The 13,201-nt window shown below is 47.4% G+C and overlaps 1 protein-coding gene across 4 annotated transcripts in view; it reads left to right on the top strand.

The window, feature by feature from the left end:
- myo5b (myosin VB) overlaps positions 1–13,201 on the top strand; it is a 299,598-nt gene that overhangs the window by 85,492 nt on the left and 200,905 nt on the right. For all 4 annotated transcript variants that reach the window (XM_038790508.1, XM_038790510.1, XM_038790509.1 and 1 more), the window contains exon 2: positions 11,538–11,648. In XM_038790508.1, the coding sequence (XP_038646436.1) occupies positions 11,538–11,648 (111 nt within the window). The remainder of the gene's footprint in view (positions 1–11,537; positions 11,649–13,201) is intronic.

Raw genomic sequence — 13,201 nt, 5'->3', positions numbered from 1 at the left:
ACAGGCCGTTTTCTCTACTGAATATGGATGCCAAACTGCTGGCTAAGATACTGGCCACAAGGATAGAGGACTGTGTCCCGGGGGTGAGAGGGGAAGACCAAACAGGATTTGTTAAGGGCAGGTAACTCGAGGCCAATGTTCGAAGGCTTCTATATGTTATTACGATGCCCTCAGAAGCAGAGGAGGCAGAGGTGGTGGTAGTGATGGATGTGGAGAAGGCTTTTGTTCGGGTGGAGTGGAATTACCTGTGGGAGGCGCTGGGAAGGTTTAGGTTTGGTGAGGCTTTATTGACTGGGTACGGTTGCTCTACCAGGCACCGGTAGCGAGTGTTCGTACGAGCCGGCCTAGGTCGGGGTGTTTTGAACTACACCGAGGGACGAGGCAAGCATGCCCCCTCTCTCCGTTGCTGTTTGCTCTGGCCATAGAGCCATTAGCCATGGCATTAAGAGCCTCTAGGAACTGGAAAGGGTAGGTTCGGGGGGGGCGGGGGGGGGGGGGGGGGTGTGTTGCACCGGGTTTCGCTCTACGCAGATGACTTGCTCTTGTACATTTCAGACCCGTTGGAGGGGATGGGGGAGGTTATGCGGATCTTGGGGGAATTTGGCAGATTTTCGGGGTATAAATTGAACATGGGTAAAAGCGAGATGTTTGCGATCCAGGCAAGAGGACAGGAGAGACTGGGAGAGCTGCCACTTAGAATGGTAGGAAAGAGCTTTCGATACTGGGAATCCAGGTGGCCCGGAAATGGGAGGTACTGCATAAGTTAAACCTATCCCAGTTGGTAGAACAAATGGAAAGGGACTTTAAGAGATGGGACATGCTCCCGCTATCACTGGCGGGAGGGTACAGACCGTGAAAATGACGGCCCTCCCCAGATTTCTGTTTGTCTTTCAGTGCCTCCCCATCTTCATCCCAAAGGCCTTTTTCAAGCGGGTGAATAAGGTTATTTTGGGCTTTGTGTGGGCGAGTAAAACCCCGCTAGTGAAGAAAGTGTTGCTGGAGCACAGTCAGGGGGAGGACGGGTTGTCGCTCCCGAACTTCTGCAATTACTGCTGGGCGGCTAATATAGCCATGATCAGGAAGTGGGTAGTGGGGAAGGGGTCGGTATGGGAGCGGATGGAAGCGGCGTCATGCAAAGACACCAGTCTGGGAGCATTGGTAACGGCACCTCTGCTATTCTCGCCGAGTCCAGTGGGACTGGCGGCTCTGAGGATCTGGTGGCAGTGGAGGTGATATGAGAGAGTGGAGGATTTATCACAACCACAGGTTTGTACCGGGTAGGCTCGATGGTGGGTTCTGGAGTTGGCAGAGGGCAGGAATTAGAAGGATGGGGCAATCTATTTATAGATGGAAGATTTCCCAGCATCAAAGCTTTGGAGGATAAATTTAAATTGCCAGCAGGGAATGGTTTTAGGTATTTGCAGGTGCGCGATTTCCTGAGAAAACAGGTGCCGGCCTTTCCGCTGCTGCCGCCACAGGGGATACAGGATAGAGTAGTCTCCAGTACCTGGGTGGGAGAGGGAAAGATATCGGATATTTTCCAGGAGCTTTCGGAGGCAGAGGAAACTCCGGTGGAGGAGCTTAAGGGCAAGTGGGAGGACGAGCTAGGAGGAGAGATAGAGGCGGGGCTATGGGCGGATGCCCTAAGCAGGGCACAGCCTCATCATGTGCCAGGGTTAGCCTGATACAATGTAAGGTAGTCCACCGGGCACACATGACAGTGGCTAAGATGAGCAAGTTTTTCGGGGTAGAGGATAGGTGCGCGGGAAGCCCAGCAAATCATGGCCACATGTTTTGGGCATGACCGAAGCTAAGAGGGTTTTGGCAGGGTTTTGCTAAAACAATGTCCACGGTGCTAAAAACACGGGTGGTGCCGAGTCCGGAGGTAGCGATCTTTGGAGTGTCGGAAGAGCCGGGAGTTCAGGGGGCGAAAGAGGCCGACGTCCTGGCCTTTGCCTCCCTGGTAGCCCGGAGACGGATCTTATTAATGTGGAGGGACTCGAAGCCCCTGAGTGTAGAGACCCGGGTTAGTGACGGCTGGGTTTCTCAAGCTAGGGTTATCTTGGAGCTGGCCGTTCGTCGACTTTCTCACGTAAAATTAAAAATGTCAGTAGATGCCGTATTCCAAGGGGGATGGGGGGGGATTGTTGTTGTATGGTTGAGGTGTGTGAAGATTGGGTTGGGGGGGCAATGTTTATTTTACCATGTTGATGTCATTGCTTTTATTACTATTATAAACATTTTCAAGTACCTTAATAAAATATTATTAAAAGAAAAATTGGGCATTGGGAAAAGAAGACAGTTGACTCTTTGTTCCTATGTAGGAGACATCAAAGCTGCTGCAGATTACTCCTACCTGTGACACACCTACATGTTTCTAAATAAAAGACTTTTGTTTTCTGCCTGATGGCTTGTTTGGTTTCATAACTATATTGCCCAATTTAGTGAGAGGATATAGAATAAGGTGCGCTGTTACAAAATTGAGACTTCTGGAAGAGGAGGGCCAGTGTGCAATTTGTTTTTTTAAAATTGGCTTTTAAGACTGAAATTAGCAAGTCATGATAGATGGTTGATTTTTGAACTGGAGGATAGTAAACAAGCCCAATGATCAATGCTCAGATTAATGCTTTTCTATAAATGACTTGGATCTGGAATACAGAATTAAAATTTCAAAATTTGTTGATGATACCAAACTTGGAGGAGTAACAAACAGGAAGAATGACATACATTGCCTGCGAATGGCAGACAGAATTTAATATAGAGAAGTGTCACAAGAAATGGGATAAAAAGTGTGCAGGAGCACAGGGACATGAGTGTATTTGCGTCGATTTTTAAAGGTGGCAGGGCATATTGAGAGCACAGTTAGTAAAGTACACAAGATCTTGGGCGCAGAGTGGAGATTTTGGGAAGGAGATGCAGGAGGAATGTGAGGAAAAGCATTTTTTATGCTGAGAGTGTTATTGACCTAGAACTCGCTGCCCACTAGGTGGTGAAAGCGGAAACAATCAAAGACTTCAAAAGGAATTGAAGGAAATAAACTTGTTGGGATTGGGCTCCGAGCGCGTGGGTGGGACTTACTGGATTGCTTTGCGGCTAACTGGCATTGACTTTGTGACATGTTGGTTTCATGCGAATTTGAATAGAAATAGTCCTCTCAGAAAACCTAATGGGAGAGGTGCTCCCCAGTGTATTACTAAGCTACACATAGCTGGCAATCTTGGAATGCTTCTGTCTGGTTTTCAGTTAGATTATCTTTGCTTTGACAGCTATTGACTTTGTCACATTTGGTTGCAGGAGAACAGAAAATACTCCATGTTCTCACAAACAGCTGGCACACACAGTTCCAGATCACTGTCTAGTGACAGTGTGCATGGATGGCCAACAGCTGAGATTAGTAATAATTTTCAGGGGCTGGTTTAGCACACTGAGCTAAATAGCTGGCTTGTAATGCAGAACAAGGCAGCGCGGGTTCAATTCCCGTACCAGCCTCCCCGAACAGATGCCGAAATGTGGCGACAAGGGTCTTTTCACAGTAACTTCATTTAAGCCGACTTGTGACAATAAGTTATTATTATCATTATTATTATTATGGTAAAATTGCCTGTCAACACCTGTTTCAGTTCATGTTTGACAAGTGGCCCATTGTGGGGAATATTGAAGAATCATGGAACTGCCTTCGAACATGAGTCAGTAACTCCAAGAGACTCCAAAGTGGAGGAAATTACAACAATAATCAACATTTTGTGTGCCAAAGCAATTAACCTGTGTGTTTATCCATCATATGTTGTCATGTGGCTCACACATGGCTGCATGGCAGGTACTGGAAGCATGGTGGTTCCTTTGGAACTGTATGCCAATTTAGCAGAATTGGCTCTAGCACACTAATAATAATCATAGTGACAGCTGATATTAAATGAACTGGTTGGTAGATGTAATTAAGGTGTACATTAGCCAAAATCTAATGAATTGGCTGGATGGACAGAATGGGCCTTCTCTTGTTGTTATTTCGGCCTTTGGTTCCTTTGTGTTGATAAAGATGTATCGTATGGTTTGTTATCGAATGCAGAATATGAGTTATTTCTTTTCCAGTCCATTATTTGAGAGCCATAGCTATTATTGTTGTATTTGTAGCAATAATTCCATGAGTGGAATTTAGAGGGCACGTTTGTCAGGGGCACCAATCCTGTTATGGCCGCTAAATCTCACGAGCGGGTCATAATGTGATTTGCGCCAGTGAGATCACAGTTTAAGGTCTTCCCCACCCACCGCTGGTGACGTGATCAGCTTCATGCTCAGAAATGGCATGAACCTTATTTCCATGAATTTTAATAACATTAAATGTACTTAAATGGCTTTATGCTGTAGCATCCGCCCACGTTGGATCCCCCCCCCCCCCCCCTTCCCGGAGACGTGCCATCACGCTGGCACAAATCACTACTGGTTCAAAAACAAAAAAAGTCGTGGTGACCATGCCTGGGATGCAGAGATGCCTGGAGGCTCCGAGGGTTGAGGGCCAAGGATGGACATTTTCCTCTGGCACTACCCCCTGGTACTGCCTGGGGCACTGAAGTGGATACTGCCAAGTAAACTTTGGCATGGTGAGAATAAATCTCATCCATTGTGGGTTCGGGGTGGGGGGGGGGGGGGGGGGGGGGGATTTACCCATATATGTGGTAGGGAGGTAGAGGGGAGAGCCATGATGACAGCGTGATGGACTGACTGTTGGTGAGAGGGAAGAGTCCCAATGGCAGTGTGGCGGCAAGGTGGGAGGGAGGGCGACTGTTGTGCACCGATACCTTTTGAGGTGGGGTGGAGGGTCGCCCTAAAGCTTGTGGACAGGTCTTCCGTATCTGTGGAGGGAGGGGAGAAACTTATTTTTAATGCAGATCGGGGCGCCCTTTGAAGATGACGCCCCGATCTCTGTGGAGCCAGCTCTATCAGCCCCTGATCACCAGGGTGACGGTGCAAACCCCGCCCCCAAATGTTCTTTGCACGAGTGCCAGGAAATCTGTTCTGAAAACTCAGCTGTGTTTCTCTGAGAGATACACACTGGTCTTCAGCCAGACCTTGGCACTTTTCCAATTTTTTTGAAAATAGGGTGTGCAATAGGGTGGGGCAGGAGAGAGAATTTACTCCATTGTAGTAACTAAATCATGAGCAGAAATTGTATTTCCAATAAACAAGTGCTGACAAGGTATTTGTATTTGTCACGAAATCCTTCTGCTGCCTGGTGTTTCCTTTTATACATTTCATCAGGGTCACAGCAGTCATGTCTTTTGTCTCCCAGAAAGGAATTTATTAAAAATGTCCTCTGCCTTCATATTGGGCGACAATGACACAACACTTAGTGCCACTCGCATCTCATATCACACTAACCTAAATGGTGCATTGTGGTTCTGATTCCCCAAAGCAAAAATGGTGGTTGATTATAGTTTACTCTATCCGCTGCCTGTCGGACCAAGGAAGCGATGAATTATGACTTTTTCGGGCATTGGGGAAAAGCTGCGTTTACGGTTTAAACATTGGAATGCCAATATCATTTTATTGGGTGATTGCTATTTGAAAAGATTGCACTAAAATTCAGCTGCTGAGTTGACTGATGACAGCCAGGGTCGATGTCAATGCCAACCCTGGCTCGGGTGAAAGGAAATCTCAGGATGGCAGCTTCTGATTGTTACCCATCCACCTGTGCCAGAAATAGTATCAATATTGATGAAGGGGAAGGCAGGATCACCCTGGGGTGAGTGCTCCTGCTTTCCAACACTTGCTGCCTGGATGCAAACATAGTCACTTGCCAAGGTACTGAAAGGTTGCTGAAGCACATGCAGCTGCAGTCCAATTTCACAGATTAAATAAAGGTGTTTTTTCATGCCCCCCCCTCCCCCAAACATACTAATATGCTAAATTAACCTAATGACAACAATTAGAACATAGAACATTGCAGCGCAGTACAGGCCCTTCGGCCCTCGATGTTGCGCCGACCTGTGAAACCACTCTAAAGCCCATCTACACTATTCCTTTATCGTCCATATGTCTATCCAATGACCATTTGAATGCCCTTAGTGCTGGCGAGTCCACTACTGTTGCAGGCAGGGCATTCAACGCCCTTACTACTCTCTGAGTAAAGAACCTACCTCTATATCTATATCTATCTCCCCTCAATTTAAAGCTATGTCCCCTTGTGCTAGACATCACCATCCAAGGAAAAAGGCTCTCACTGTCCATCCTATCTAATCCTCTGATTATCTTGTATGCCTCTATTAAGTCACCTCTTAACCTTCTTCTCTCTAACGAAAACAGCCTCAAGTCCCTCAGCCTTTCCTCATAAGTTCTTCCCTCTATACCAGGCAACATCCTGGTAAATCCCCTCTGCACCCTTTCCAATTGAGGTATAATAATTTTGTTAGTGTCAATTATGAAGTCAAATTGGATGGGATTCGGGGGTTTCCAGGGTGGGGGTTATGTTGGTGTGTGTTATGTAGGGGCAGCAGGGTAGCATGGTGGTTAGCATAAATGCTTCACAGCTCCAGGGTCCCAGGTTCAATTCCCGGCTGGGCCACTGTCTGTGTGGAGTCTGCACGTCCTCCCCCTGTGTGCGTGGGTTTCCTCCGGGTGCTCCGGTTTCCTCCCACAGTCCAAAGATGTGCGGGTTAGGTGGATTGGCCATGCTAAATTGCCCGTAGTGTCCTAATAAAAGTAAGGTTAAGGGGGGGGTTGTTGGGTTACTGGTATTGGGTGGATACGTGGGTTTGTGTAGGGTGATCATGGCTTGGCACAACATTGAGGGCCGAAGGGCCTGTTCTGTGCTGTACTGTTCTATGTGTTGTCCCGAAGTCTGCTGTGCGTGTGTTGTTTAAAAGTGCTTTTAGAGCTGAGTTCGTCTGCTGTCTGTTGCATGGGATGGCTGCAGGCCACATGGGGCCAAGGAGCCGGGCCTAATGGGCTGGGTGGATGAGATCCCAAAAGAGAAGGCAACACCCTGTCCAGGTGGGGGGCACAACCGCTGGAATAACTGTCCAGAAGTCTAAGTGTAGAGCCATGAAAGCAATGAGATCACTAAATGATGCAGCCTGCGTAAGCAGGGTGCCTATTAGTTTTGTCTATCCCTGAAGCATTAAGAAATTGTTCCTTCTAACATTCCTGAGACTCCTCGTCAAATTAATTAGCCATTAAGAGTTAACCCTTAACAATGTCAGCTGGCTGTAGTCTCAAAAGTCAAGGAATGGGATGAATACTTAGGGTTTTGGGCTCAACGCTTGGTTGCAGGGGATGAAGAGATGCTGGCCTCGCTTCTCTCCTGGGACCCCAATGCCTGCCAGTCAGGATCCATTCGGCTCCCAAGGCAAACATCACCGTCCAGTTGACCCTGCCCATCAGAGATGTGCAGGAATATAAACCTCCTATCCTTACCCCCAATTATATGGAGTGAAAGGGAGAGGGAAAACCAGACTGCAGCCCATCAACCTGTATAAGTAGTGTGGGCATAGACCAGAGCCAGTCCTGTAATAGAGATGGGAGGGCATCTGAGCTGTGAGTAAGCAGTCACTATTGGAAAGTCTGGGACTGGCTGCTTCCAGGTCAGGGAGGTCAATGGGTCAGGGAGGTAATGATGGTAACTTGACTCTCATCCCTCGCAGGAAACCTATTGATATCGGTATGGAGCCAGTGGAGTTTATTACAGCACTGAAGGAGTACAGGCTCCCAGCAGCAATGTGCGGCAGTACCCGAGGAAGATCCTGCGGCAAGAGACCAGGGGCTGCAAGGCGAGCTCAGGGGCTGGAGGCAGCACTAACTGTGCAGGGACTCAAAGGCACTAAAGGAGACCAAAGGTGTATAGAACCTGAGTGTCCTACATGGAGCTGTCCGGCAACATGTGTGGTAGAAGACTCTACCTCACCAGTGAGTTTGTGCAGTACCTCTGCAACACCTTTGCTGACTTGGGGCCACGTGGCAGCAGAGGACATCAGATCCTTGTGGCCATAGAGGTCACAGTTGCTCCAGGGTTGTTCCAGGATCCACGGGTGACCTGTACACCCCCTGAGGACTTTGCTGAATACACCAGTGCAGAGGCCTGAGACCACAGCAGAGGCCCAGTCAATGCAGGAGGCTAATAACAACTCTCGGTGAGAAATGTTCCTCAGTTTCTGGTTATGCCTGACTTCTGCTGCCAGCAGGCTGACTCCCTAGCTCATGTCCGAGTGAGGTTCTGCCCTTTGTCCCTTTGCTCTAGAGGAGGATTAGGGACTGGGATCCGGGTTCACTGAGTTATGCCTGAGTCCCATCATTGCGAATGAGAGAGACCAGACATGGAAGGCCAGTGAGAAAACAGTGTCCGGTTGGGGAGAAGCTCGATGCCACTGGGAGGAGGGTTGAAGAACATTAAAGGGAGTGAAGAACAATCACATTTAATTCAGTGACGTGCAGAGTGGAAAAGTGAGAATGCCCCCCCCCCCCCCCCCCCCCCCCAAACTACTGTTGCCTAACATCACCTGTGCCCACGCTGTGCTCTAAATTTCCTTTGCCTTCTGTACCCTCCCACTACGTCTGGCTGTATTCCCAGGATGCACATCAGAGATGGAGGTGGCTTTTTGCCTTCCACGCCCTATTGCCTGAGATGCCCTCGGTGGGTGTCCTCTGGAGGGCCGGGATCTGTAGGGCTCTGCCTACGTTCGGGTGACACTGGTAAATGCTGCGTTACTCTGATCTGCCTGCAGTGCCTGAGTTGCGCCAGTCTCAGGGAGTGAGGATTCCGATTGACTGGTCACTCCCAGGGTCTCCTGGGTGGAAGGCCTCGGGATGCTTCAGCAGATCCTCCTCCCTCCAGGTGCTCTAGGGCCCCTGGGTTACTCCATGGGACGGAGAGGCAGCTGAAGTGAGCTTCAGAAGCCTTAATGTCATCTGGCATTGTCAAAACCAGACAGTTGAAGGGTCTGAGCCATGCTTCGAAGTTCTCCTGTCATGGCTCTGACCTCTTGCCCCAGGCGTTCCACTACAGACCCCACCCTTGCAGTGTTGGCCTTGGTGCCACGCATTGCCGGCACCATCTCCTCTGCCAGAAGGCTTTAGGACTTCTTCGTTTGGCTTTGCAGTCGCAGGACAGTTTTTCATCTATTGCTTTTGAGGCTTGTGCTGTGATCATATCAGTTCCGGTAAATTAGAGAAATACTTTTATTCCCTTTAGAGGATAATTGGCTAGACACTCAGAAGAAGCAGTTCATTGAGTTAATTGACATCTTTAAAATGGACTTGGATCAATATTTGTTGAGTGGGGTGATGGAGGGTTATAGAGATGTTAACGAAAGAGCTTGATTTATTTTCATGCTTTTGTAAAGGAAATTAAATGTATGGTGGGGATCGACTGGCAATGGTAATAGGAAATGTGTACAATCATTATATCATACATCAGTGATCATACATGGGCCGGGATTCTTCGAGCCTCAGCTCCGCAATCGCGCTCTGCGCGGGGGTGGAGAATGGGGCGTCAGACCAGCGATCGAGTCCGATGCTTTCCAATGATTCTCTGGGGGCCACGCGCGCACGCACAGTCGACGTGGTGCCTGTCTGGGGCCATTGAAAGAGGCCCCCGTGGCGATTCTCCACCGGCAACTGGCCGAGTTCCTGCCGGTGTGGTTCACTCATGGTTCCACCTGGCGGGCACTTGGAGTGGAGGCTGCGGACACAGTCCGTGCCCACCCTGGTTGGGGGCGGGAGGATCCATCACAGGGAGGGCCTCCAGGACGGCCAGGTGCGCGATCTGGGGGGGGGCTATACTGTCGGGGCTGGCCCACTGTGTGGGTCTGCCATGTAGCGTGGGGCCCCGCCACGGCCGAAAGTGCAGGGCCCTGTATCGGCAGCCGGAGCTGCATGGAGTACTCCGGGGCTCTGCTAGCCCCCTTCAAAACGGAGAATCACTCTGGACTTTCTAGAAAAAATCGTCCAGAGTGATTGGCGCCCGTTTTCTGGCGGGTGTGGGGACATAGCCCCATTAACAGAGAATACCGCCCTTGGACTCTGGGTTCAGTCAGCTTGACAAGTGAAGTGGTCTTCTTGCTCTACAATGTATGCTTTTACTTCGGTGTCAAAGAGCTATTATTTTTGAGTTACACTAGCTCAGTAATCTACAACGCTAAGGGCAGTAAAACATGCCACAAGCCATCTGAATTGCTTGCGAGGATCTTTCCAGAAACGGTGTGTGCCTGTGTGTCCTGCGCATATATATTTATTTTGAAGGAGATGGTGGCATCGTGATAATGTCATTGGACCAGAAGCCCAGGCTAATGCTGTGGGAACATGGGTTCAAATTCCACCATGGCCAGGGTGTCTGTGTATAAATATAATATATGTAACATAAGAAAGTCAATGACCATCATCAGCTGGATTGAAAATGAAAAGAATGACCATCATCAGCTGGATTGAAAATGGAAAGCGGAGAGTGCTGTTTATTGGAGGGGGATTTGTTTGCTGGGATATTGAGTTGGGAAGCTTGGCATTCTTGGTTTTGCACCACCATTTCTTTTTGCTGACATTTCCTCAAATGAGTTGGAGGAAGGTGTTGGACTGCTTTCTTGTTATTTTAATCATCATTAGAGTCGACACACACAGTCCAGTATCAAATCTTTTATTGAGAAACCATGATTCACAATTCCAGGATTAATGCTGCTACGTAATGGTCCACCAACCTCTCTTCTGCCCTATTTAAATCTCTACACCCCATACATACCATCAACAAATCATTAGACATCAAAGATCCACAAAACAGAACAACTGGAACCAAACAAATGCACCTGTCACTTCTCCAACTCTCCCAGTCATTTTATTACCTCAGTTATATCATCCTTGCAATTGTTTCCATTTCATCGCCATGAATAAATGTGATCAAATTAACGTATTCCAGACCATCACAGGCATGACTTGCACATTCCATGAGCCTCTTTGTACCGAAGACATTTTTGCCTTAAGCCTGTTTACATAATGGATCCTAATAATAATAATCGCTTATTGTCACGAGTAGGCTTCAATGAAGTTACTGTGAAAAGCCCCGAGTCACCACATTCCGGCGCCTGTTCAGGAAGGCCTGTACGGGAATTGAACCTGCGCTGCTGGCATTATTCTGCATTACAAGCCAGCTGTTTAGCCCACTGTGCTAAACCAGGGCCCACCAGATCCTACCATCAGCAGAAAGCTGTTTTAACTAATGAAGTGCTGATCCCACTGGGCATAGAGATACTTGGGTAGTGTGAAATCTCATTCGAACTTCTCCGAATATATTCTTTTAAAAATCTATTGATGAGCAAACTAGGAAAATCACACCAGGTGACTGGTTAGTATTCAGAGGGATATTTTCTGTGTATGCCATGGTCATACTCAGAGGGTGGATCTTCTTCAACGGTGCATGTAGTTACTCTGATTTATGTTCATTCAAGCAACATCTTTGTGTTATATTTCAATCTAAGAGAAAAGACAATACTGGTTACTGTGGTGTACTCCCTGTAACTTGATGCTTTTTGTACACTAATCTGCCTGAATTTTATTTGCAGTACACAAAGGTTTGGATCCCTGATCCAGAGGATGTTTGGAAATCAGCAGAAATCACCAAGGATTACAAAGAAGGCGATGGGGCCCTTCATCTCAAACTGGAAGATGAAATGGTCAGTATGTCTTTGGCTTTGAAGGGAGGTGATGGGAGGAAAAGGGATATTTACTGTCCGTGCCATACGTTGGGGGTTGAACATGTTGCATGTGAGGTGGCTCTAGGTTAGCTTGAAAGGGAGAAAAGCTGAGGCTGCAATGCAACAATGTCATTTTCAAGTGACCTTACTCCTGGACTAAAGCACACATGCTGTACAGAGGACATCCCATATTTGTGTGCAGAGGAAGATAAACAGTCATGATGATCTTTGTTTTGATGTTCATGTTTGCCATTGTACGGGCAGCACGTGGCCTAGTGGTTAGCACAACCGCCTTACGGCGCTGAGGTCCCAGGTTCGATCCCGGCTCTGGGTCACTGTCCGTGTGGAGTTTGCACATTCTCCCCGTGTCTGCGTGGGTTTCGCCCCCACAACCCAAAAATGTTTAGAGTAGGTGGATTGGCCACGCTAAATTGCCCCTTAATAGAAAAAATAATTGGGTAATCTAAATTTATTTTAAAAAAAATGTTTGCCATTGTACAGTCAATTATCACCCATTTAACTTCTAATAAAATGTATCTGAGTATATGAACATGCTGTGAGATTATCTTGGCCTTCAACATAATTTTTGGCTGGTACAACATAGGAAGCAATCTAATGAAGTAATCTTTGATGTGTAGGGCAGCGGATGGGAAGCGAATGGAGAAGGAAGAGTCACATCAGAAATGACTTCCTGATCGGTGCAAGGGTCTGTATTGTGACATCTGTGATGACCAATGGGCAGGCTTGGACATCCACTAACCTGCTTTCAGCTATTTGGCGGAGCTGGTCAGTGTTCTGTGATTCAGTGAGGGGTCAGGTTCCACTCCAGAGAGTGCTGATTTGTGCAAAGTTTACTGTTTCAGATGCATTAAATCAAAGTCTCCCCTTCCTGCTCTGGCAGGTATTATCGATCTTAACTCGCTCTTTGAAGATGAGAAATGAGTTATCAGTGTTCTGGCCAGCAGTACCACCAAAATGGGTTTATGGCACTTTGTGTGCTTATTAGCTGCCCCATTTGCTTTCATAATAACAGTGACGGATTTATTGTCGATGACTAGCTTTCTGAGATCATAAAAGGTGTGACATCAATGCAAATGTTTTTCTTCTCTTCTTGGAGCATTGGTGTGAAGGCCAGATGGAATTGAAAAGGTGAATAATTTTTGACAGCAATAATTGCCTTAAATGAAAGGTTTTTAAACCAAAATCTTTTCATAATAATAGAAAATGAAGGAAATATTTCAAAAGTGCAGACTGATCAACATAAGGAGAAAGGTGGGTAAATTTTTCAGATGTATCCCTTCGGTCTAAAATTCAGGAGGTATTTAGTTGAGAATCTTTAGGGTGATCATAAATCCAGCTAAGCCAGGCAGGTAGATAGACACCATCTAATGAATGACGTGCAGGGTCTGGAGACCAACTTGAAGAATGGATAGAGGTGTGTGGTATTTGAATGTCTATTTATGTTGAAACTGACACAACGGGTGCCAGGAAAATGAAATTCATCAAAACAGAAAATAATAGCTGGGTGGAAG

The sequence above is a fragment of the Scyliorhinus canicula genome, chromosome 3, assembly GCF_902713615.1.
Source record: "Scyliorhinus canicula chromosome 3, sScyCan1.1, whole genome shotgun sequence".
In the NCBI taxonomy this organism is placed as follows: domain Eukaryota; kingdom Metazoa; phylum Chordata; class Chondrichthyes; order Carcharhiniformes; family Scyliorhinidae; genus Scyliorhinus; species Scyliorhinus canicula.
The sequence above is the reverse complement of the archived record's forward strand: the minus strand, read 5'-3'. Positions and strand labels throughout refer to the sequence as shown.